The following is a 25,828-nucleotide window of genomic DNA, read 5'->3' as shown; positions in this document are numbered from 1 at the left end:
GGGAAGGTGATCAGGCTCTTGGGAAGTGACTGGCATGAGGGTGTGCTGAGAAATGCAATGAATTGTGAGCTGTGCCAGTGGTTGGGAAGACTACAGGGCAAGCTCCCCACTCTGGCTTTGGGTATTTCTGTTTGGGTATTCACCCAGGTCTGGAAGGTTAGTTGATTGGAGGGAGGGCCTGGGTTTTAGAAGTTTTCTGGGAGTGGTTATATTACAGAAAGCTGAGGTTTTAGAAGGTTCTTTTAGGGAATAGAGAAGTTTATAAAAGGCTGGGCTGTGGAAGTTAATTTTGGGGGGCAATGTCTTGGGGAGCTGGGGTTATGGCAGGCTGGTATTGTAAAGGTTTTGGGGGGCTGGCTATGTCATGGGGAGCATGGGGGAATCCTGTCATCCGGAGGCCCAAGGCTCCCCCCCAGAAGGTACTCTTTTGGGGTGGGTTATCTCACAAAAGGGCAGGCGTTTAGAAGGTCATTTGGGGGGGCTGCAGGGCTGTAGGAAGACGCCGTTTTGGGGTGAGGCTGTCTTAGGAAAGGGGTAGCGTTTGGCCACAGTCTGGGGGCCTTGTGGAAGCTTCTGGACGGGTTCTGGTAGTTTGGGGGGACCCGGGGCTGGGGGGTGTCTGTAACCTAAAGGAGCCCGGTTTGGAAGGCTAGTCGGGGAGCTGCGGGGGGTGGAGTTGGGGAGGCTATTTTTGGCGGGTGTCCTGGGGCTTTAGAAGTTCTAGGGTGACGTTATTTCAGGGGGCGGTTGAGGCTATTTTTGGCAGTGACATGATTTGGGGGCAGGAGCTTGGGGGAGGGGCGCCTGGCGGGAAGGGGGCGGGGCAGATGCCGCCAGGGGAGGGAGCGTGGAATAGGCGGGAGCGCCGAGCTCCGCCTCCTCCCCGCGCAGCCGTCTTCCCGCCCACGGGACGATGGGAGGAGGGGACAAGCTTCCATTGGGCCCCCCCTGCGTCAGTTTCCGCCCTCCAGAGCCGATTGGACAAGGCCGTGCCCTTCTCGCTCCCCGACCACCCCCTCCTTTCCTTCCTGCTGGCTTGCCTCCCTTCCCCCGCCCACTCTGGCCTCTCCCATTGGATGGAGATGCGATCACTCTGCCCCATGGCGGGAGCCCATTGGGCGGGCCGCCGCAATTGGCTCGTTCTGCGCCGGCGCACGGGAGAAAACCCACGGAGGGCGGGGCGTCGGCCGAGGTAGCAGCGGCTGAGGAGGAGGAGGCGGTGGGCACGGGGGGCAGGCTCGGGCGGGAGAGGCGGAGGCTGCAGCTGATGGGAGCGGGCCGGCCCGGGGCGCCCATGGAGCAGCAGGGTAGGGCCGCCGCCTCAGCCGGCGCCCCGCCGGCCCCCGCGTCGTCCTCGTCCGGAGAGCCGGGGCCCGGGGGGCCGGCGCGGGAGCCCCGGAGGCGGGAGCCCGCCCGCCGCCGGGCCAGCAGCACCTCGGCCGCCTCATCCTTGTCCCCGCCCGCCGCCGGGGCCGCCGACGGTCAGTGCCGGGGAGCGGTGGGCGGCATGAACCGCGAGCGGCCGGGCTCCTACAGCGGCACCACGCACGCCGCCCGCCAGCGCCTGGAGAACCTCCGCAAGAAACGGCCGCGTAAGTGCCGCCCGGCCCGGCCGGCCGCCGCCCTCGTCCCGCCCGCCGCCCCCAGTCCCAGGCCGCCGTTTTTTCCCGCGCGCGCGCCCCCGCCCCACTGCGGAGGCCGCCGGAGAGGCGCGCCCCCGCCCGCGTGCCCGCGCCGCTCGGGGCCGCGCCTGGGCGCCCGCCGCCTCTCCTTCCCCGGGTCGCCCCGCCCCCTCGGGTCGCCCCGCCCCCTCTCCCCCTCCCCGCTTTCCCCACCTCCTCTTTCTCTCTCGTCCCCGCCGAGATGGGGCGGGGGAGGGGGGACGCCCGGCAGCCCCCCGCTCGGCCCTCTCTGGGATGAGGGGCGGGGGCAGGGCCGGCCCGGGTCCGCCCGGCCTTGGGTGAGCGCCGCAGCCCCGCTCTGGCCCCTTTCCGTCCCCCGCGGCCTCCCGGCCGTGCCCCCGGGACTCCTGGGCTTCGGAGCCCCGAGCCGCCCCCGTGTGGGCTCCTGCTGCCCAGAGTTTCCCCTCTGGGAAGGGGTTCCGATCTTGTGCATCCTGTACCTCCTGTGTTCCTTTTAGGAGACAAAGAGCCGTGTTTTCAGTCGGGCATCCTGAGCTCTGTTCTGTGATCTGGTTATAAATCTTTCCCTGACGCCTGGTTCTGATTTAACCCAGGAGAAATTGTGTTTGTATTTCTCCTTTGATGAAACGAGTTCTTAACTCGAATGGGATACTTGCAATAAAGAGACATGCCTCATGATGTGAATTTTCGGGGATGTAATCCCCATTATATGACATTACATTTTCTAATTTTTAAATGGTTAATTAAATTAGAAACAATATCAAAATGACTAGTTAAACTTAACCATATTTTAATTAATTTCAGTTCATAAAACTTAACTTTTCAGTGGCTTAATCAGGATTCTTTTGGCATGACCACATTTTTGGTGCAGAATGTGAGGAGGGAGCAGTGAAAAGTGTCTTAATATTTTATATGAGGTCTATATGAACCATTGTTTTATCAAGTCCAGTTTTCATTTAATCTCAGTGGTGTTAGGTCTATTTTGCATTATAAAGTGGAATGTTTTTATTACTAGCCTTTTTGCGTCCTTGTCTTAGTAATACAGTTTCTGAAAGATAGCCATGTTGTCTCTCACTCCATGCCCTAGGAGTGAAGAATCATTTTACTCCAATTAGGTGATAAAAAGAAATTATTTCCTTAAAGATTTTGTATTTTGTATTGCTGTGGAGAAGAAACGACATTACTGTAAGGATAGGGTCTAGACTTGTGATTTCATTAATATGGGGAACTCCCAGGTGAGGAACCTCCCTCTACCTAAAGCACAAGGGGTCAGATAGTATGTCTGAGTTGGGACTTGAATTCCAGTCTTCCTGGTATACGTGTTTGTGGATATGGAATTCTTAGGACTCAGAAAGTTAAAAAAACAGTCTGGTGGCCATTTGCTTTGAAGTGGAACTAGACCCTTAGGTATCTGTACTTTGATTGGTCCCTATAAGCAATGTGGAAATTTGTTTTCATTATTCCCTCTCTATGAAAATTTCTAAGTAGATTAGAATGTTTGGGGATTTGTGGGGTGACTTTAAAAAGTGATTTTAGGTAGTGAATTTGTATTTACTAATGTTGTAGGACATGCCTGCTCTCTATATTTGAAGTATTTGCTCTTGTGTATGATGAGCATGACTTCTTAATCCCATATGAAATTGAGAGAGGAAACTCGAAGCTACTACACTACGTGTATTCTAGAGAACGAGTTTTAGAGGACATAGTTACCCTGCTCGTGTTTCTTTCCAACTAGATCACGTGAGTTATTCTCATGCAAAGGAAACCTTTTGTTTATTTCTTCATATGTTCTTTTCTTACCTGAGTGACAAGTGTTGGGCTGACACTAAAATCGCAGAAGACCATTTGTGCCATGTTGCTGTCCATGTCTTACTTACCTAAAAGAATTGTTGATATTAGAAATTTTCTAGAGCTACACAATCATATATGTTGTAAATGTGTGTGGGGGGTGTGGTTTGACACTGAATTTAATTGTGCTAATTTTATTCTGCTGGATAAATATCTGGGAAATTTGGAAGATTTCCTTTGGTTGTTGATCTCTCATCTTCCCTCTCCTCATTGGTGTGTTGTATGAGAATGAAATATGTGGCTTTTAATTTTCTGTCTCCTACCTCCCACTTTAATATTCAAGTTACCTGAATGTATAGTTTTTTTCTGAATAAATTAGTTTATCTTTCCTTTAAATTGGACCTTGCACTATTTCTTAAACTTTTTTCCCGTCATGTTAAGTAAGAAACCTTGTTTGCTTAGAGAGTATGCTGTACCTTGCTACCATTGCTGGTTTTTCACTAATTCTGTGTTTTAAAGTTGTCACTTAACCTTCCTAGGCCTCAGTTTCTTATCTATGAAAGGAATATCTCCAAGGTACAATTTAGCTTTAGAATTCTTTGAGTCTGATTCTGGACCATCAACCATATATTATTTTATTTTTTTCTTAATTTGCTTGTTTCTCCTTTGGTATCTTCTAGGTGCTTGGTATCCTTGCCACTTGCTCTTCAGTTGGTATTTATTAGCTGCTGTGTATGCAGTAGGCATTATGGAATATTAATGAATAGGGTTTCTGTCATACAAATTTACAGTTCATTTGGGGAAAGAAAATTGATATATGTGAAATAATTAGAACAAGTAAATACCAAATGGAAAAAAACTTATAAATGCTGTAGGAATTTTGAGGGGTGGAGATAGTGGTGTTCACCCAAGTAGTCTGAATAGAATTCGTGGAGAAATGGGACCAAAGCTGCCCCAGAAAAATGAGGAGGCATTGTATGTTCAAAGAGTAGCAAGGACGAGAGGCTTACCGAGGGAGAAAAGGCACAGGGGGAGGGGCAAGCATGACTTAGGTAGGGGATGAGAATGAGACCAACCTTTTTGAGTGAAAACTTCTTCTGTTTGAGAATATGTTGCAGCATACTGTGGGATAGGAGGTGCTTTCGTCCGACTCACTATTAAAAATTAGTGTGCAAGGGTGTAAGTCTTTGCAGTCAGTAAGAAGTGAGAAGAATGTGGAGCTCGCTTGGTACAGGAATCAGTTCAAATGTACTAGATAGTTGAGGACTGAGGCAAACCTTTAATAAGCCTCTGATTCTGGGGGGGGGGGGCGATTGTGTGGCTGGGGGAAAGATGGAAGCAAGAAGGTGCACGTGGCATGTAGATGGAATCAAGGAGCTAAAGCTCAAGTGTTGCCAAGCTTGTTGCAGCATGTCAGTTCAGTTAATGACATGGTTTTAAAATACTGCACTCCTTGGGATGGCTTTTAACCCTCCATTCTAGAAAATGAATTTGATTGGAAGCTTGAACTTGCCAACTTAGTAGACCCTTGTTTTCTCATCTTGCCATTACTACAGAGCTAGGAATTGTGCCAAGTTATAACGGGTTTGCTGAATTGGAGCAAAGAGGAGCATGGTGGAGCATGGATGTGTTTGTGAGATGCAGTGGGCTTTTGCATTCTCTTGCTAGGCTCCAATTTAGTTGAAAACTCTAGCTAGCACTTGGATCAAAATGAGTGGAGCATTAAAAAGACTTTTTTCTTTTAAATGGAGAGTTTTGCCAACTTTAAAGGTACGTGAACCCAAAGCAAACATGGCCTTTCATTTTATAGAAATAAAACTAGGAATATGAAACATTGACAGTATCTAAATATAGACAAAAGGAAAGTGAATTATGCAGTGGTAAAATAGTGCAGTGTATTGTATTTTAGGGTCTTCAGTGGTCTGCACATGTGCATTGTGCATTCGGGTAATAATATGGTTCCATGTTTCAGCATCTCTGCCCTCTTGTTTATCTGGAGAGAGGATAGGCAAAAAGAACTGTATATTATGTTATCAAGCACATCTTACTTTAAACTTGAATTATAGAGAGGAGAGAAAACGAATTTGGTCCTGTAGGCAGTAAGAAAGGGGGGTTGGGGGGAGGGATTTCCCAAATTGGCTCTTTAAAAAGCAGTGAAGATGTTTGAAGCTTTAATCCAAAGTCTCTCAGGATTCCTAACTTGATGTCTCCTTATCCTTATGTAGTAATTGCCTTTTTGAGTTTTGGGGAGCATTTTTTGCTTTCTATGCTTATTTATGCTGGTAATTGGAATAGTTAAGATGTATAATCTCAAAAACTCGTTGCAATATTTCTTTGAATGCTTTTCTCTTCTCCAAACAAAAGCTTATTGGAGACTGATGTTATACCATATGCAGTATTGTATAAACGTTGGCTCCCTGATTTACTACCCCTTTTATGGAAGCAGAAATGATCATCTCTCATTATTTGGTTACATTATTTATATGTTGCATATTGAAACTTAATGATAATGTGCATGAGTTATACCTTTTCCCTAAGGATGGTAGATAGACCTTTAAAAATACTGGAGACATTAACTCAGTGTGTATACTTTCCATTGAGAAACCATTTAGAATATAAGGGCCTTAGTTCATTTCAGAAACTGTCGGAAAGGGAAAATTCTAGTGTGAAAATACACTAACATTCTATAAAAATAAATGGAAGGGCAGCTGTCACTTAATAAATTAAAAGGAAATATTTCAGGGAAATAAAAGTGTGAAAATTAATTGTTTTTATTCTATAGTTTTGCAGCTAACAGCTTATCAAGGATAATTATGATAGCTTTGGCTTAAGATCTTGGGAGATATGAATAATTAATAGATTTTATTAATGCTGTTTTGACTTAACCTTATGAAGCAAACAATAGTAATAATATTTCTTGAGCCCTTCGACTGGCAGAATATTAGAAAATATGGAACCATAGGTTAAATTACAAATGGTTAAAAACATCAAGAAACTTAGTTCCGAATAGACCTTACACAATGTCGTTTCTTATGATGAACAGCTTGACTCATTGTCAAGATCGGAAACCATGAAAAGACATGTATTTAGTAACTTGTTTATTATCCATCCTCTTCCTTCAGTATCTTTTTTTCCCTTTGATACTGAAGTATTTCTGCTTTAGGTTTTTTCTGAGAAATTCCACATATGAAATTATTTTGATATTTGTCAGAAGTCAGGGTGCAGGTATTTTTGAATTCTGAGGTATATATAGGTAGCCATTTTCAAATGGTAAAGAAATCTAACAAGTTCTAATAATGTATATATTTTAAAGTTTTGGTAAGAGGAATTAGTTTTATTTATGTAACTAATAGATACGGGAGGTCCCAAAAGTGTCGGTGAAGTTTTAAGCTTTTGGGGATACCTTATATTATTGAACAGACATTTGAGAAGTTACATATTTGGTGTAAATAGCAATCAGACTTGTAGATTTTTGTGCAGGGATACATTGTTGATGTTTTTCTTTTGTCAGGTGAGTAAAATTTGGGAATTGTAGCAAGGAAGCGTTTTAATAATGCCAACTCTCTAGTCTTCCATTTTACGCATATGAAGAAAGTAAATATCCAGTCATGAAACTGAAGCCTAGACAGAGCTTTCCCACATTTCCTATTTCTTTACTTTCAGAAGATGTGTTCATGTGGTGACTGCAGAATATGCAGTTTTGAAAATACATATTGGGTATATTCTTTGTTACTCCATAGTGGGAAAACTGATTTTAAAGGTGAATAGTTCATAATAAAAAAATGATCTTTAGCTTAAAAGGAATGCAGATGGGGACTCAAACCCTTTGTACCATTTAGAATTGTTAGAAGTGAGCCCGTCTAACAAGCCCCAACAGTGAGAAACATGCTCACCTTAAGCACAGAACAATGCCTGTTGTGAAATCAGGAAAGCTTTTATTAATCTTTACATCCATTCCCCCTGAATAGACGGGTAGAAAGATGGGGCTTTTTATACTATTTTCTGAACTTTGGAACTCCAGAGATACTGTCCCCTGGCCATGTGACTTCATGCCTGCCAATTAGTTTCTGACCTCTAACCTGTCCATCATGCTATCACAACCCTTTTCACCTAGGACTGTGGAAAACAGAACTTTCTTGTTTCTCACAGAATGATTTAAATTTCCTCTTAGTTCTGTTGGTTCTTTTAGACAAATTTTATGTTGTATAGCAACTTTCTTTTGGGTTGGAATAAAATAATTACTGTTTTCTCAAATAAACTGTGAGGTCAAGTAGAAATTTTTTTTTCTTGAACCATATTAATGGAGTGTTTTGGAGAGATTGTATAGCAGGTTTTATTTTACCATGTGAATTTGGCTAGATTTTGAGGGAGTTTCAGAGGATGGGAGAAGAAAATAACAGAGCTTTTCTATGTTCCTTAAAAGTTGATAAATTAGGGGGCAGAGCCAAGATGGTGGAGTGAGAGCAACAACTCACTCAAGCTCTTGGACAAACTCCTTTGGATACCTCTGAAAGGAGAATCTGGCTAAATTTTGGAGGTGCAGAATCCAGCGGGAGACAGACTGTGATGCATTCGGAGCCCAGGTTAGACTGGGAAGGACCACGGGAAGGATCTGTTCCACAGGGGTGAGCCCCCAGAGCACAGTGCAGCACAGCAGAAGGGACCTGAGAAACCTGAGAGCGGCGGCAGAACTGGTGGAACGGGAGACAAGCTGAACCAAGCTGGTGAGAGCCGCTGAGCGCCAGCAGCAGCTCCTGAGACCTTCAGCCTGAAGATTAAACTTCGGTAAGTCACCTACTTGAATTTCCGGGAGCCAGGATGGCAGAGTGATCAGTAAATGCTCTCTCCTCCCCCCTTGATGACTGTGAAAGAACCATAAAATATTTCCCCAGAAAAATCCTGGATCAGCAGGAACAGCAGAAGGGAGCAAATAGTCTCATAACACCAGAGGCTTGGAAAATAGCTAAGGGGGATTCCTCCTACTGTGGCAGAGGTGAACCGGAAGGACAGAGGACCCAGGGCAGAGAAAACTCGCACTAAGACCCAGGCAAGCCTCAGCACCAGGAGACGAGCCCCAGGAGGGGTGGGAACACGCATTAGCATCTAGGCGTGCCTCAGCCCTCTAGGGGAAAAGGGAAGACAATAGGGAAGCTGGGATCACCTTCCCCTGAGCTTGCCTTTGCCTCAGTTCAGCTGAGGAGATCTCCTGTGACCAGACCACTCCTCCCACACACTTAACAAGCTAACCCCAGGGTTGATCTGGGAAACAAAAACCAAAAATCTGCTTTTAGCTTTTTCACACATCAGCTCAACACAAAGTTCTGTAGCTTCTGACTGAAAGAACCAGAAGCTACAACACTCAGTCAACATCATGAACAGGAAAAGGCAGATAAAGGGTGAAAAAACCATAGAATCTTTCTATGGGAATAAGGACCAAAACACAAACACCAAAGAGGTCAGAGCTGAGACTGTACTTCCATCTGAAACTTCAGAAGGGACTATGAAATTCTCACAAGTACAAGCAGCTCTCCTGGAACAGCTGAGAAGGAAATAGAAGAAAAACTGGCCAATGATTTTAAAATTATAAAAAAAGAATTCACTGATGAGAACATCACTTTGAAAAGGAAAATTGAACAAATGGAAAAGGAAGTTCAAAAATTAACTGGAGAAAATAATTCCCTAAAAGGAAGAGTTGATCAAACGGAAAAGGAAAACCAAAACCTAATTGGGAAAATTGGTCAAATGGAAAAGGAAGTACAAAAATTAACTGGAGAAAATAGCTGCTTAAAGGGAAAAATTGGTCAGATGGAAAAGGAGATGCAAAAGTTAACTGAAGAAAACAATATGATAAAGATTAGAATTGGGCAAGTAGAAACTAATGACTCAATGAGGCAGCAAGTCAAACAAAATCTAAAGAATGAAAAGATAGAAGAAAATGTAAAATATTTAATTGGAAAAACAACTGACCTGGAAAATAGATCCAGGAGAGAAAATTTAAGAATTATTGGCCTGCCAGAAACCCATGATGAAGAAAAGAGTCTGGACAATATCTTCCAGGATATCATCAAGGAAAACTGCCCAGAAGTGCTAGATTCAGAGGGCAAAATAGTCATCGAAAGAATCCACCGTTCCCCTCCCAAAAGGGATCCCAAACTCAAAACCCCAAGAAATATCGTTGCCAAATTCCAGAGCTATCAAGTGTAGGAGAAAATACTACAAGCAGCCAGAAAGAAACAATTCAAATATCAAGGACATACAGTCAGGATCACACAGGACCTTGCAAAAGTTGATAAATTAAAAACACAGTGTGTCATTTAGTTCATGGTTAACCTTTTTATATGTAATATCAATGTAAGATCCTTGAGTTGAAGGGACAGTTTCATTTTTGTTTTTGTTTTCCCATCACCTGGCACATAGTAGGTAATGAAAGCTTGTTGATTGATTTGTATTTTAACAATGCTTCCATCATCTCGGTTCACATGATCCTTTGTGGCAATGCTACATTGCATATGTAGGTCATTTTGTTAATGAGACAGATTGGTGACATAGTTAGTGCCAGGCCTGGAGTCAGGAAGCATTGAGTCAAATTTGGCCTTAGACAACTATCTATGTGACTTTCAGCAAGTCTCAAAACCTTTATTTGCTTCAGTTTCCTCCTTGGGAAAATGAGGATAATAATAGCTCCCAGGGCTGTTGTGAGGATTGAATGAGGTAATATTTGTAAACACTTAGCACAGTTCCTGACACATAGTAACGTTAAGTTGTTGTTATTATCTGAGCTGTAAGGGTGAGGCCAAAGTGTTGTGTAGGCTTAGGGACACAGGGAAGATAATGTATGTTACTTTGGGCTGATTCTCTTTTCCATATTCTCTCTTTTTCAAGTATATTCTTTGCACATAGTTGAAAGAGTGCTAGATTTGGAGTGGGGGACCTGGGATGTATTCTCAGGTCTATTCCTTACTGTGCTTAATGGCTCTGAGTTTAGTTTCCTCATCTGTAAAATGATCTCTTCCAGCTTTAAATCTTTGATCCTATGAATTATAAGATGCAGTTTTCTGCATACTTTACTTTTCCTAGTCTTCAAACTCAACTTTGAAACACCCTTTTTAAGTGAACTGAGCCTGCCCAGTCAAAATTCAATTCCTGTTACTAGTAAGTTTTTGCTTAGACTCTGCAAACTTAAGCCACAGCATTTTTGACCTGAGAGTACAATTCAGTTCACTAGCCCTTGATTTTAGCACTACCCTGACTCTCCATTAGTTTGTGATTGAACTAGAACTATATAGATCTTCCTCCCTTAGACTTATAGGGAGGAGGAGGGACAATAGTCACTGTTCTAAATCCATTCTTCCAGATGTTTATATTTGTGATTCATTATTTTAGATACCTTATAGAAACTGTTTGACTATGAAATTTTAAATCATCCTATATACAGGTATAGAATGCTAGTTTTCGTTTGTAAATTTGACCTTTGTCCTAGTTTGATTCTGAGATCTCATTTCACCATGTGCTTTTCCTCATACTCTGAAATGAGTTTCTGTTTAGTTGTTTTTAGACCCAGTCCTGATGGATATATTTTAACTGTCTTACTCAGAATCACAATATCTTTTTGACTGTTAAAAGTTAAGGCAATAGTTAGCGAAAAACTGCCTTCAGAGATGACTTCTGTTTGATCTGAATATGACTTTTTTGAATTTGATGTTTTCCTGATTTGCCAGTTAAATATGAAAATGAGAGGACCTGTATAATTTAGATGTACAAATATGGATAGTTCAAGAGATCCCATTTAATGAAGTATTTTAAGTTTTGACCTCTTTTAATAGTGCATGCACCAAATAGTGCCTATGCTAAGAGTATAATAAGACTATTCTCCACAATTGTGTTGAAGATAAAGGCAATTGAAATTTTTGCAATCCATAGTCCTCTTGTACTGCAGGGAGTGAAGAGAGATTGCTTAGTTTAATTGGGAGGCAGGAATTGTAGTTTGTCGTTATTGCAGCTGCAGAAAAAATAAGATTTTTTTTTCTTTTTTTCCCTTTTATTTCCCATTTAGTCTTTCCGTGGTTTGGCTTGGATATTGGTGGAACCCTGGTCAAGCTGGTTTATTTCGAACCCAAAGATATCACTGCTGAAGAAGAGGAGGAGGAAGTGGAAAGTCTTAAAAGCATTAGGAAATACCTAACCTCAAACGTGGCCTATGGGTCCACAGGCATTCGGGACGTCCACCTTGAACTGAAGGATCTGACCTTGTGTGGACGTAAAGGCAATCTGCACTTTATACGCTTCCCTACTCATGACATGCCTGCTTTTATTCAGATGGGCAGAGATAAAAACTTCTCAAGTCTCCACACTGTCTTTTGTGCCACTGGAGGCGGAGCGTACAAATTTGAGCAGGATTTTCTTACAGTACGCATTCTTTTAGCTTATGTACAATTTGTAGTTTGATAATTTGTTTTAAAATAGTGCTGTAGGTAACGGTGGAAGCACTTCCATCTGCTTGATTATTTTAGGGCCTAGTCTTCCAAATTTAGTTTTTTTTCAAGTCAGGTTCAAATTAAAATTTGATTTGGAAATAAACCAATAGCAAAAGTGGGATTATTAAATAAAAGCAGCTTCTTGGCTCCTTGTTTACGTGTGATGGAGAGAATCGGAGCCATTAAAGTATAGGGTCTTGTTTCTTTGGTCTCTGTATGGCAGACGTTTAAAAAATTAAACAGGGAAGGAATACTTGAAGAGCAATTTTCAGATAGACCATATCTATAATCTGTACTTTCTAGGTTTTTTTCTAGAATTATTACCAAATGACTCAGTTATTTTTTGTAATTGGAAAAGGACACCCTAAGTCCCGTATAAGAAAGAATGTAGCAAACTTAATTGGCATTTGAAATACTATTTCCATTTTTAAGACTTGAAACTAATATAGAGAGCAACCAAAGAAAAAGGGATTTATGTGACCTTCCTTTGGAATCATTGAACACTGCATGTAAGTCCTGGACTAGAGCAGTGTTCTTCATTGAGTATGGTTGGGCACACAGTAAGGACTTATTTTTGTTTTATTCCCTGTTAATCTGAGTAAAGAGAAGGGGTGTGTGTGTGTGTGAGATAGAGAGAGAGATTGGAAAATACAATAAACAGAATCAGGAGATCTGGATTTTAGTTTTTATGTGATTTTTATTCAGACTTGGTCACCTTACCTATAAAATGAGAGGATTGGACTGGATGGTTTCTAAGGACTTTCTAAGTTCCCAGTATTCAATGCTGTAGAACCCAGATGAAATGGAGGTTAGGAATGAGTAGGTGAATGGTTTGAGGAGGTGGATTAGATACCTGTTCCTCCCTTCCTTTTGCATTCCCCCTGAAAAACAAAAATTTTGGGGGTTGAACTGGCATAGGTGTATGACAGAGTAATATTGGTCTAAAGTTTTTGAGCTTTTCTAGAGGAGAAATAAAGACTCAAAATGGAGAATATAATTATCTCTGAATTTCCTTCTAATATGTTTTAATAACGATAATAGGTGACATTCACAGAACACTTTATATACCTGGAGGCAGCTGTGATGTAGTGGATAATGCGCCAAGGGCCTGAAGTCAAGAAAACCTGAGTTCAGATCCAGCCTCAGATATGTATGGCCTTGGACAAGGCATTTCACTTCTGGCTGCCTCAGTTTCATCTACAATATGGAGATAATAATAGCGTCATCCCTCCATTCCCCCTCGGGGTTTTTGTAAGATTCCAATGAGATGATATTTGTAAAGTGCTTAGCATATTACCTGGAACTTTGCAGGGGCTTACTTAATAAATGCTTGTTTCCTTCCTTTTCTTGTTGAACCTGACAGCCCTGTGTCCTAGGGACTGTGGGGATTTTCTTTCTTTTACAGGTGAGGAAAAGAAACTCCAAGAAGAGAAGGGACTTGGACCTTGGGCACTGAGCCTGAGGCTCTGCTGACTCCTGAGTCCACTTCTCTTTCCAGTGTGTCCTCTTCTGCTTCTTACAGACATTGTGCCTGTCAGCACTGGTCTCCTGTTTGAACTGTAAGGCAGGTGCTGCTGGCAAAGGCCCATTCATGCCATAGGTGTGAAAATACAGCAGAGTCATTTTTTTGTAGTTGTGCCCTGAAAGGTTGTAACATAGACTTTTCATTCAAGAAAAGCCTACTGTAACGTGAGTTTCTTTGTTTCTCTGGTCTGCCTTTGTTGTTTTCTCTCTGATCTTTGATTTAACTAAAGTGGAAAAAAAAAGACTTTATATACTAATTAAAAGAAACCTAATTTAAAAAATTTATTCTTAGAAAACTTTTTTTAGTTGGAATCACAGGATAATAGATTTAGAGGTGAGGGATACCTCAGAGATCATCTGACACATCTGTTTCAGTCCTTTTATTTTATAGATAAGAAAACTGAGTCCCAGACAGGGACTTGCCTAAGGTCACACAGGTAGTAAAAGCTAAAGAGCCAAGATGGAAACCCCCCCTGCTTGAATTTCAGATTGAGCACTTTCTGCAGCAGCGCGATTCAGTTCCATCGATAAAGTGACTGTTTAATAGAATATATCTGTCAGTAAGTGGAAAGTGCCTTAAGTTATTGTAAGGATACAGGGAAGCACCCCAAGTGGTGACATGTCTTAAATATTTTTGTTTTGTATTTTTTATTTTTATTTTATTTTGGCAGGGAGCCTGTCTGATTACTCAGGACATTTGTAAAAGTTATTAGAACCTACTTTTAATTAACATCATTCTGAGTCACCTAAGGGTGGGGGGTATGGTTTACCTTGACATTTTTAATCTCTTCTATTACTGGTAAAAAGTGATTTGGGATTTTAGTTTTCTAACATCTAATGTTATAAATGGGTTATTTCTCTTTTCCTTTAAAAGCTGAAATGGTTAATCATAATTAAATTGCCTTTTAATTACATAGTTCCCAATTCCCCCTCCCTCTCACCTGCCCCATTTAGAGACCCTTAGAAGTCCTCCCATCCCTTCTTTCAGCTGTTAAAATCCCATTAATATCTTTAAGATGATTTTTTTTCTTGTTTTATAATATCTTAAGTACTTAATGCTTGGATGTTGGACTATTATACTGAGAGATGATAATGAAGAGGGGAGATGTCACGTACTTGCCATAACTCTATTTTTCTTCAACTTCTAAGGTGTCATTCGTCACAGTTTGTTATGTGGCTGTCTAAATCATCTGGAAAATTACATCATATCCCAGTCTTTTGGAAAGGGCAGTCTGTGTAGAGCCAGCCCCACAGGGATTCATCCTGGGGATGATTTTATTTGAACAAATATGCCTCATTTTACACAATAACTGCATGCCTGAAAAATTGTGGGGAAATCAGTTTTGTCATTCAAAAACCAATAGGATGTTCCAGAAGTCTTTGTGTAGTTAACCACACTAAGATTTTGCGGACATTTCCTGTATAGTAAATGTCAAGAGGTTATAGTGAAGAGTATGAAACCCTGTCTAATAATTGCACTAAAGAAGCTTGAAGCTCATTATCATAAGGCTGAAGTTTTTGACCATATACTGAGGTGTGGTACTCAACTGATGAAATTGTGGGTCTTTTAAATTGTTAATGGAAAGGGAATTAGATATTGAATAAAATGTAATAGCAAATAATTTTTAAAATGTGAATTCTATGAATAAATCCTCACAACTTTTGTATAAGTAGAGATGTTTATATACCATCTTGAGTTTACTCACTAGGGGGATGTGCCTATATTATTCTCAATAATTTGGATTAGTGAATTAATTCAAAGTGTGAGTCATTCACCTGACTGCGGAATGACCCAGAACAGTATTGGTTTGTCAGAAATAGGAGGAAGTTCAGTAGGAATAAGCACAGGGCAGAACACTTCAGGACACCAAACAACCTTGAAAGGTTAAAAAATAGAGAAAGACTGGTTAGACATAACATGGCAGAAAAGTCATAGGGGACCCTGAGCAGAAAAGGAGTTAGTTAAGTAATCTCTCAGCAGTGGAATGTTTGCCCTTTGGTAGTCAAGAATTAAACTTATAAAGTGAAGTTTGTGGTATTGAGGGTTCAAAAAGCAATGACTCTCTAGGTCCTTATGAAGGATAGTTGGATTTGGTCTAGCAAAGAATGTGAAGAAATACAAAAAGTCACTGATGGTTTTCCATTTCCACAAACAGTAATAAAGGTTTTTAGATATCTACAAAATGAATTTGTCAAGTAAAAGAAAAAATCAAGTGTTTAATTATTTAATTAATAAAAATAAGTATTGATTAAATTAATAAGTTTAATTGATTGATTAATTAGTCAGGAACTAAGTAACCATAGGAATTTTGACTTGAAGGACAAATGACCATTCATTTATTTATACTACTCAAAAAGTAGTATTTTTTGTTCCCAGAGCAAAGGCATGAAGTGTTAGCGTAGTAATAAAAATAATCAAACTTCCGCATAAACCTTGAGCTCACTCCCACAAATAGACATACCCTCCCTGCCAAGAGGGGACACATATGGATCATGTGTGAGGCAGGAAACAGTGATAAGAGAGGAAGGCAGGTCATGCCTCCGATGCTGCAGAGCTGCCTGTATCTTCTGGGGGTGTCATTGCATTGCTGTCTGCTGGCCCTATTCCCTGCAAGGCATTGACTCAATCTTAGCTGGTCTCTAGTTCTTCATCTCTTTTCGGGCAGCTCAGCTTCTGTCCATCGTCCCCAGAGGCGTGACATGCCTTTAGTATGCTTCTCCTTTCCTGGCAGAGTTAACTCGTGACTAGGAAACCCATCCTCTCAGCCAGCTTACTCAGAGGCAATAGACCTGCCTTGTGGTATCCTCTGATTCCCTTCATTCAGCTCTCCTCTGACTTTGGTCAGTACTTATCTCACTTACTAGATTTGTACGTCTGTTGAAGATGCTTTTAGTATATTCTTTTCAAACTTGGAAACATTTTGTTTAGATTATTAGAAACAAATATCAGGGTACGTTCCTAACCTTTGAGGACGAGTTCACAGTATTATGCTTAACTTGTCTTAACTGTCCCTTGGTCTCTGCTTCTTGAAGCCCTTTTGAGTAAAAATATTCTAGTCTGAATAGACCCTTGGTCTAAAGTATGTTGAATTTAGTTCTTCTGTTTATAAATGCAGTTATTTGTGGGTATTCTGTAATAGAAATGTTGCTTTAGTAATTTTTTAAATGTATTTTTCATATGAGGGAATGGCTTGTTTTCTACTTGGCCATTTGATAAAGACACTTTTGTTTTTGGCTGAAGAAAAACAGCTTAACAGATCTGCCTGAGCTTTCATTTGCAGAGCATATTTAGGTGTGAGGGATGTTTAGATTTCATCATATTGCCTACTCTGTCTGTTTCCTTCCCCAAACAGATTGCCCTTTCTCTCCTATAAAACATACATAAGTAATAGACTTTTGTGACTAATCTTGGTTTCAGTGCTTGAGGGGAGGGGAGGGCACATGGGAGGAACTCTTGTTGGAAGAATTTGATTTTACCTTTAGCATTTAAAAAATCTAGCTAATTTTTTTTAATTTCATTCCAGATAGGTGATCTTCAGCTTTGCAAACTTGATGAACTAGACTGCTTAATTAAAGGAATTTTATACATTGATTCTGTTGGATTCAATGGACGGTCCCAGTGCTATTACTTTGAAAACCCAGCTGATTCTGAAAAATGTCAGAAGTTACCCTTCAATCTGAAAAATCCCTATCCTCTTCTTCTGGTGAACATCGGCTCTGGGGTTAGCATCTTGGCAGTATATTCCAAAGATAATTATAAGCGTGTTACTGGTACCAGGTAAGGTCCGTTAATAAAGATAGCCATCGATATAACATTAACTCAATTTTTAAGGTACTGAAAAGTATGCTTTGAAGAACATTTTAAAGAATCATAAAATAGATTCTTTTTTTTGTTGTTGTTGATACTCAGACTTTTTCGTTTAGCTTTCTTAAAAGTTCAGAGGTCCCATTCTCTTAACACTCTTTATTAGTCTGAGTCTGAGATGATGTACACAGTGTAAGAATGTTCAGTTGCAAAATGTGTGGTAGGCCAGTGTGCCAGCCCAAATACTTGCTCCTTCCTTTACTTGTTGACTTGGACGAATAAATGGTGAGCATGGAGGTGAATTGTCTTAGAGGCTAACGTTTTTTTGTGTGGTTTGTTCTTAAATGTGACTGGCATCTCTGTTTTTGAATTCTCTGGGTAAACGGAGATGTGGGGTTCACGGTGCCTGTCTGGGGTGGGAGGTGTTTTTAGTTACATAAAGAAGTTCTTATTCTACTTCAGTCTCTGTTTTGAAGTGTAGAGAGAACGATGCAATGTGTGAATTTCTGTTTTTTGTTTTTTAATCAAAGTCTTGGGGGAGGAACGTTTTTTGGTCTTTGCTGTCTTCTGACTGGCTGTACCACTTTTGAAGAGGCTCTTGAAATGGCATCTCGTGGAGATAGTACCAAAGTGGATAAACTAGTACGAGACATCTATGGAGGGGACTATGAGAGATTTTCATTGCCAGGCTGGGCTGTAGCCTCTAGGTAAGATTGGGTGTGGGAGAGATGGGGATCCCAAAATATCTGGGAATAAAATATTTTTATGTCAGCTTTGTGACTAGTTTTAAGTACTTGAAAATGTGATCATACAGCATTTCTTAAAACACCATTTTTTTTTTTTGGATAATTTTTCTGGTATGTGATTACATTATAGATTATGGTTTCATTGTGTTTGCAGTGTTGAATTTGTATTACTTTAGTTATAGTTGTCCACTTTACCTTTTCTAGGACCATTATAATTGTAGTTATCTCCTCATTCCTTTGGGAGATTCACAGAACATTGTATATGTTTTCAGATTTTCAATATATGAATTGGTTTGGCTCTCATTGTTTCTTCTTTTTTTTTGTCTATTTCTCTTCAATAAAACATTTTGTTAATGGCTAGGCCTTGGAGAAGGGGAAGAATACTAGGAGGAAATTTAGATGATATGAAAATATATCAATAAAAATTCATTTAAAAAACACATATAATGAAGGAAAACAAGTTGTAGATATAGCACTAGTTTTAATTCCTCTTAAGATTTTCAGAGAAAACTGATTCTCTGTTTAAATACCCTGACTTTTAGGAATTCCAAAGTATTGGCTAGAAACCACAATTCTCCTGCCTTTGTTAAATCTTCTTTATGGAAATGAGCGAATAGACATTTTTGCTTCTTTCTGACCAGCAGGTTTGTGTCATACATATTGCTGTAACGATCCAAACGGAAAAGCCATGTAGTTGATTGATCAAGAAACATGCTCTTTTGGGATTGGGGATGGTAAAGGGACTAGGAAGGGAATTGAACCCAAGTGGTTCAGGACCATGAATCTTCTTCTCAGACCTCGCTGGAGGAGGCTTAATGATCTTCAGTGAATTGAGATGATAAGCAAAGAAAAGGCCCAGTTGAATATCTTGATTTTCTACTCTAATCATTAAGGTTCCAGTGCAACCATATTACATAGCTGCCTATTTGTTTAGAATGCCTTCTTATTGTAGTTAAAATGATTTTTTTTCCTTTGGCTAATTTCCCTATAGTTTTAAAATAAAAATTTTGTTTGTTTCAAAATTGAATTTGACTGTACTAAGTTTCCAATCCCTTTTGCACTGCCTTGTTTTTCCCCTCATATAGTGCTGGGTTTTCAATATTCTCATTATAGTTTTGGAAACATGATGAGCAAGGAGAAAAGAGAGGCTGTCAGCAAAGAGGACCTGGCCAGAGCAACTTTAATCACCATCACCAACAACATTGGCTCAATAGCACGCATGTGTGCTCTTAATGAGGTAATAAAAGAAGCTAACCTCTTTATGATACTTCGGGCAAGAAAGACGACTTCCCGTGTGTGTTTGGGGGGGTGGAGGGCATTTTTCAGATTGTCAAATTAATGAGATTGAAAGTGACATGAGCGAGAAGGGGGCAGGAGAAGGAAGAAGTCAGCAGATACTCTGGTGGAAGGGGTGGGGGGAGAGTGACAGTGAAGTGGGACTGCTGGGAGCATGGCAACCCCTGGGAGATCTGGACCACCTCTCCCTCTCTCTCTCTCTCTCTCTCAGTGCTTTCAGCTTCTTTACAGTGCTGCCTTGTTGCATTGATGTCAAGCAGCATTGTACAGGGCTATGAAAGAGCCGAGACGGATCTTCACTCCATTTGGGCCATATTAGTGTGCTGTAGCTTAACATTAAAGAAGGCTTTAGTTTTTAGGGTTTGCCTCCTACATTAGAGAATTCTGTTTGAAGCCAGCATTAGTAATCTGGTAATATGGGTGGGTTTGGAGTCAGGAAGATCTGGTTTGAATTCCAGGACATAATAGCTGTGTGACTGTGGGTGAGTCACTTAAACCCTCTCAAGCCTCACTTTATCATCTGTAAAATGAGGGTGATACCTGTAGTATCTACCTCACAGGGCTGTTGTAAGGATCAAAAAACCTTAAAGTCCTCCATAAATGCCAGTTATTTTTTTTCCTCATGCGTTAGCTTATTTTTCTCAATGGGATGAGGTGTGAAAGGGTGGAGGAGAGGCCAGTGTTCCGATAGTTTGTTGATGATGAACCTGTCCCTCAGATCTGGGTCTCATCTTACCAACCACACCTATTCCTCCTACATTGTGCTAAAGCAGAACTTATCTGAGTAGATGAGGTTTTGGATGATAATGATATTAATAAGATCAGATTAATGATGATATTAATAAGATCAGGGGAGAGCTGGACTTTAGAACAAGCAAATGATAATAGCTGCCCTGCAGGGGCAGGAGGGTGGAAGGTGGAGAAGTAATGACCAGCGTGAGTCAAAGTAGGGAAAGTTTTTTCTGTGGCACCTTGACTTTTTCTACTTCTTCTCATACTTTAATTCCCCTTCTATGTAGGCCCCTGTGGCTATCCAAGAATCCCTGTTACATAGCCTCCCTCAGGCCTTTCCTATCCTTATAGTGCTTTGTGTTTCAGAATTGACCTTGTATTGTTCCATCCTGTCCCCTAGGCCTTGAGAGTTTCCATTCCTTTAGTGCTTGGTGTAAGGAAAGCCGTCTGCTGATGTAACTACATTATTGCCTGGGACTGATAATGCTGCTTTTTTAGTATCCTACTCTTTGGCTTGCTAACCTCCTATTCTCCCTTTCTCTTCCAATTGATAGTTTAGGTAGCTGTAAGCTTTAATTAAAGGCCCTACAGACAAAAACTTACCTTAGAGGGAGGCATCATTTGTCACCTTATTTTCCTAATGAGCCCTAGATGTCTTAATGTCTCTCTTGGGGACAGGTTTAGTAATCCATTTTCTTTTAATCAAGGACTGAAAAGAGGGTACCTGAAACCCCATTGTTCTTGAGACTTCCTGGTTGACAGAGATGCCCACTTCATAATATTGGGATCTAAGATGTTTGACACAGTGCTCCTGAAACTGGGTTTGATTTAAGACGGAGTTGGATCCTGGTTCAGTCTTTTAACCTCAGACTTAACATTGGGGAAGGGGAAAACTATCTATACTCTCTGCCTCTTCTCCTTTCTCTCCCTCTCTAGACTTTCCCCTTCCAGACAGTTTTAGGAATCTTTGCTTTTACAGTGTATTAACTTCATTTTTGTAAACAACTTGATGTGCTGCACAGTAACAGTTATGTATCCCATTTTCGCAGATGAACCATGTAAATTTTATTTCAGTAATTTGGCTGTTTTGGTATACTCTGGCTTTGTAGTTTGCTCATAAAGTTCTTTCTTACAACTTTAAAATTAGAAGGACATTTGGAGCCAAGTATTTATTAACATTATTGACCTTTAGAATTAAAAGATACCTTAAAGGAGATTTTCATGTCTAGCTCTTAATTCCCTTTCCCCTTCCTCCCCTTCAAGGTGAAATTTTACCTCAGGAGTATATGTTTATCTGCAAAGTTAGGTGAGCTTTGGGCAGAGTGCCTGCTTATTTACTTATGGTTCACATTAAAAGCAGCTGTCATACTTGGTCAGCATCAAGTTAGGCTTATAGGCCCTGCCTTACTTTGAAAAGTGAGTAGACATTTTTTAAAAGGATGAGGACCCTGTATTTGAGAATATCCCTGATGTGCCTTCATGAGGCCTTCTCACTTATATCAACCTATTTATTAAAGATATGAACTTTGAATTCTGATTTAGGGGACACCTGGGTGGTTCAGTGGATAGAGCACTGGCCCTGGAGTCAAGAAGACTCGAGTTGAAATCTGGCCTTAGACACTTACTGATTGTATTGACCCTGGGCAAATCACTGAACCCCAGTTGCCTCCACTAAAAACAAAACAAAAAACCCAACAGCAATGACAAATCCATTTTACATCAGCATTTTTTTTCCTTTGATCATGAATTGAAATTTGCTCATTTTAATTTTTTATTATTCTTAAAGTAGTATAAGAGCTAAGAAGAGGTATCTAAGATCATTTAGTCTGACACCCTTTGTTTTATAGATAAGGGGAAGGAGATCGAGGTTCCTACCTGGGAATTTGGGTATATAATATATATTAGACAAGGCCACTGTCTGCAGAGGTATCTTTCCTCATTTCTGGCATGTTGTGAAATGGGGTCTTAAAATTGGGAAAACGTCATAAAGTAGTATAGAAGCTTATGAACAGTAATACCAACCTGGTTCTTTCAAATGATTTTAACTCCCCCTCCCCACCAAACAAAAAATGTTTAGCTGATTAAATATAGTCTTAAAGATGACCAAAAAAAGTGTTGTTTGGGTGTGGTTTTTAAAATGGAATGGAAACCATGTTGAAATCTAACTGCCTTTTTTTAATGTGTTCAGAACATTAACCAGGTGGTATTTGTTGGAAATTTTTTGCGAATTAATACCATTTCCATGAGACTTCTTGCATATGCTTTGGATTATTGGTCCAAGGGGCAGTTGAAAGCACTTTTTTCAGAGCATGAGGTAAGCCCATTAAAAAAAAATAAAGTGCATGCCTAATATTTTTCTGTTAATGTTTTGAGGCATCAATTGATTCTTGAGTTTTTCACTGGTTTAAAGTAAAAGTAAAATAATGAGCATTAATGTTTCCCTTTCTTTGGGGGAGAGGGCCCCAGCATGGGGACAGTGGATAATCTCTGAGGTGTGCAGCTATACAGCTAAAAGGGGTATTTTTTTGTGTTGCTGCATTGAAAAGTAAAATTCCCAATTTTTGGCTGAAATAGAGAAAGTTTGTAGAAAATACCTTGCTTTCCCATGCCAAAATAAAAACGGTCATTTTGGTGGTTGCTTCTTTTCTGTGTGGTTATCTTGCCATTCTTGAAGTTGTATGTCTAAAACAGGATATCCTTTGATACAAGAAATCTCAATCCATGCTGAACAACTAGAAATAATATTCATATGAAAAAAGGTTCATTGTTTTTTCTACTTGATGCTCTTGAAAGTAGATTTGGTGGTAGTCTTATTCCCACTACCTTCACCTTCTTCCAGTTATACTTTGAACTTGATGATTATATAGGAACATACATTTAAGTCTTGGTGTACCTTATTAATAAATATCTTGGCTTTTTTGCCTTTCTAGGGTTATTTTGGAGCAGTGGGTGCTCTCCTCGAGCTGTTGAAATTACCCTGATCTGTTGTCTGAAATTACTACCAGAGCCTTCCACAACCACAACGGAATATGCAGACTTTTTTCCCTTAAAAAAAAAAAAAAAGATGTATTCCAGTGGCGTTTATAATAATAAGAGTATGACCTGAATCAAAGTGCGAGAAAGGACAGAAGTATTTTGAAGTTGTGAAGAGAAGTCTTGAGTTATGCCAAGAGAAACCTCTAAAAGAAATGACTGTAGTGGGGTGGACTCTGCCCCATTCATTGAGTATCCCCAGTTTAAATTCATTCAGTAAAGTCACATTAACCTTGCCATGTGGGAAATAGTGTCACTTGATGAAGCCTCTTCAGGGAAGCTTGTCTGTCTTCGATAGGCAGCCATTCAGTGTCTCATCCAGCATGTTAAATGTCAGTCACCTTGTCTGTATTCTAATCTAAATCACATCTTTTGTATAGATGCTCTTGGGAGTCTTTTCTCCATGCTATTACTGAAGTGTTGGTTTTCATACTTTTGACGAGAATGTCAAGGTGTTAACTATGATGTGTGTACATGTATCTTTTTTAAAAGTGTTTTATTCTGAAAGGTTCTGTGTAGTCAGTCCTAGGGGTTTAATGGTTTGTGGGACATTTTACTCAACTTTAAAAACAAGTATGTTTTAAAAAGTCAATTTATCAGATTATATTATAATTTCTTAATCTCGGGCTAAAGTGTTTATTGAAAGCATTCCTTCCTTAAGAGTGGCAATGTTTCCTTCCCTTTTTGTGGATTGGCTTATTGAGACACTTTTTCAGTCACTTGTATGCATGTGTGTAGTGTGTATAGTTTGTATGTGAATGAACTAATAGATAAAGCCTGATGTAGGCTTTATTTAGGTTACCCGAAAGGCAAACAACTTATAAAATCGATTAAGTTGTCAGGAGGTAGGAACTTGACTACTTCAGATTCAGTAGAAAATTAATTGGAGGCTTTATTTGAAATTCACTAAAAGCAGATCTGAATTTCTCAGAGAAACATTTTTTGGAAGCTATGGAAAATACATGCTTTGTTTTCTTTTGGGGAATAATCAGAAGAAAAAATTTTTAGAGTCTGGCAGAGGAAAAAACATTAAATCTTCTTTGGATTTGCAACTTTATATGGAGGTTTGGAGGGTCTAAACAAGCTAATTAGCTCAAACACTGGATTTTCTGAAATTACAGAAATTATTCTGAAATTATTTCCCCCACTACCAAAGTTTAACAACTGCATAAGAGTTGTTTGACAATGTCCACTTCTGCTATTTATTTGCTTAGGATCGGTAGGACATTGATGGGTTCCTTCTAAGCACAAAGTGCTGTACTCACTCCAGGTTCATGTTCCTCTAGCCTGTCTTCTCAGACTCTGTGCATGGCATTCTCTCCCTGCTCCCTTGAGGAAAATCTTTCTAAAGGAAAGGATTTGGGCACTAGGAGGAAGCCAGGTTAAGTCAGGTTGGGGATCAAAAAGAGCTGATTGGTGGAATTTTAAAGAGATTGGGAAAATTCTTTCCCCACATCAGTCCCCTATAAGATTTGTGTCCAAGACTGATCTTCCTAGAATTGACATATGAGTGGGACCTTGGCATTAGTTCATTAGTGGTGATGCTGTAACAATGCATCAACTCCAAATGAGGGCCCAGGCTGAGGAAGTTCTTTGAGACCAGAAGACTTTGAGCAAATATTCCTGATTAGGAATTTTTTTTTTTTTAAACATGAAGGTTTTTAATCTTCTAATTGTTTGAGTAGAGTTTTTCTTAACAAGTCATTCGTTATTCCTGCCTTTCCCTGCCCCATATAGGACTTCCCAAGCTCTGTTGTTAACTTTGTTTTTTGAAGTCCTGAATTAAAAAGGAACAAAGATCTTCTCTCTGCTTGTATTTGAATGGATAATAATCTGTCAACTCTTACCTAACCTCTTGTAGTTAGTTTTTAGTCAGATGTCTCATTGAAAAGCATGACTGCTATCTTGTTACCAGGTACTGTTCTGGAATACTAGAGAGAGAGAGAGAAAATCTGTGCTAGTCTTAGCAGTTGTCCCATTTAGCACCAGCTGCAAAGAGAGTTTGATTAACAAATCGATTTTCCTGGCCTCTTCAGAAACTTTTCTCTATCTATTTTTATAGAAACTTTTAAAGATCAACAGAAGCAGTGAGGTCTTGTCATGGAAGTGGTTATACAGAGCAGTGATCAGAAAACTTTGGAGCTCCCTGGTGTCCCTTCTTTCCCACTTGCATTAGATTAGTGGGACGTACACAAAAAACACTCCAGAAAATGACTTGCAATGTTTTCAATTGACTGTGTACCCCAGGGAACATGCCTTATTTTCTTTTGTCCATTTGTCTTCTTGTTGCCCATGTAAATTTTTAAGTAGTTTGGCCTGGTGTAATTATGTATTTTACTCAGACTACAGCAGTTCTGAGTAAAAGTCACAAAGCCTTAGCCTGCCCTCACCATCTCCTCTTTACCCTTTGTTTTTCTACTTTGCCCGCTTCATCAGTGTTTGTATACCTGTATACACACAGCCTTGGAATATTGGAAAGTTTTGAAGTTGGCCTCTTTATTTTGATCATTTAATTTATGTATGCATAATGTATTAAAAACTTTTTTTTAAACAGCTTTTAAATTTCACTGTGGATACACTATTATAGTTATTTTTATGTTCTCTAAGTTATTCTTGAATTAATCTATCTCTGAGGGGAAAGAATGATTGTGAGGGTGAGCAGTCATGGGATGTTTACTGTTATAGGGGAAAAAAAACAAAGATAATTTCTCAAGCCAACTAACCATGGTCATCTTCAGCTGGAATTGTGAAGTCTACTGGGAAGTTAGCATGATGTATTAGAGTGTA

The 25,828-nt window shown here is 40.1% G+C and overlaps 1 protein-coding gene across 1 annotated transcript; it reads left to right on the top strand.

Moving 5' to 3' along the window:
* The first annotated feature begins 826 nt into the window (after window positions 1-826).
* PANK2 (pantothenate kinase 2) lies at window positions 827-25,596 on the top strand. The gene is given in 8 exon segments (XM_072637030.1): window positions 827-1,158; window positions 1,161-1,592; window positions 11,485-11,837; window positions 16,954-17,207; window positions 17,765-17,941; window positions 19,094-19,217; window positions 22,197-22,322; window positions 22,939-25,596. Coding segments are annotated over 8 exon segments (1,848 nt in total). The 5' UTR covers window position 827; the 3' UTR covers window positions 22,990-25,596.
* The last annotated feature ends 232 nt before the right edge of the window (window positions 25,597-25,828 follow it).

This window comes from Notamacropus eugenii, chromosome 1 (assembly GCF_028372415.1).
Source record: "Notamacropus eugenii isolate mMacEug1 chromosome 1, mMacEug1.pri_v2, whole genome shotgun sequence".
NCBI lineage: Eukaryota > Metazoa > Chordata > Mammalia > Diprotodontia > Macropodidae > Notamacropus > Notamacropus eugenii.
The sequence above is the reverse complement of the archived record's forward strand: the minus strand, read 5'-3'. Positions and strand labels throughout refer to the sequence as shown.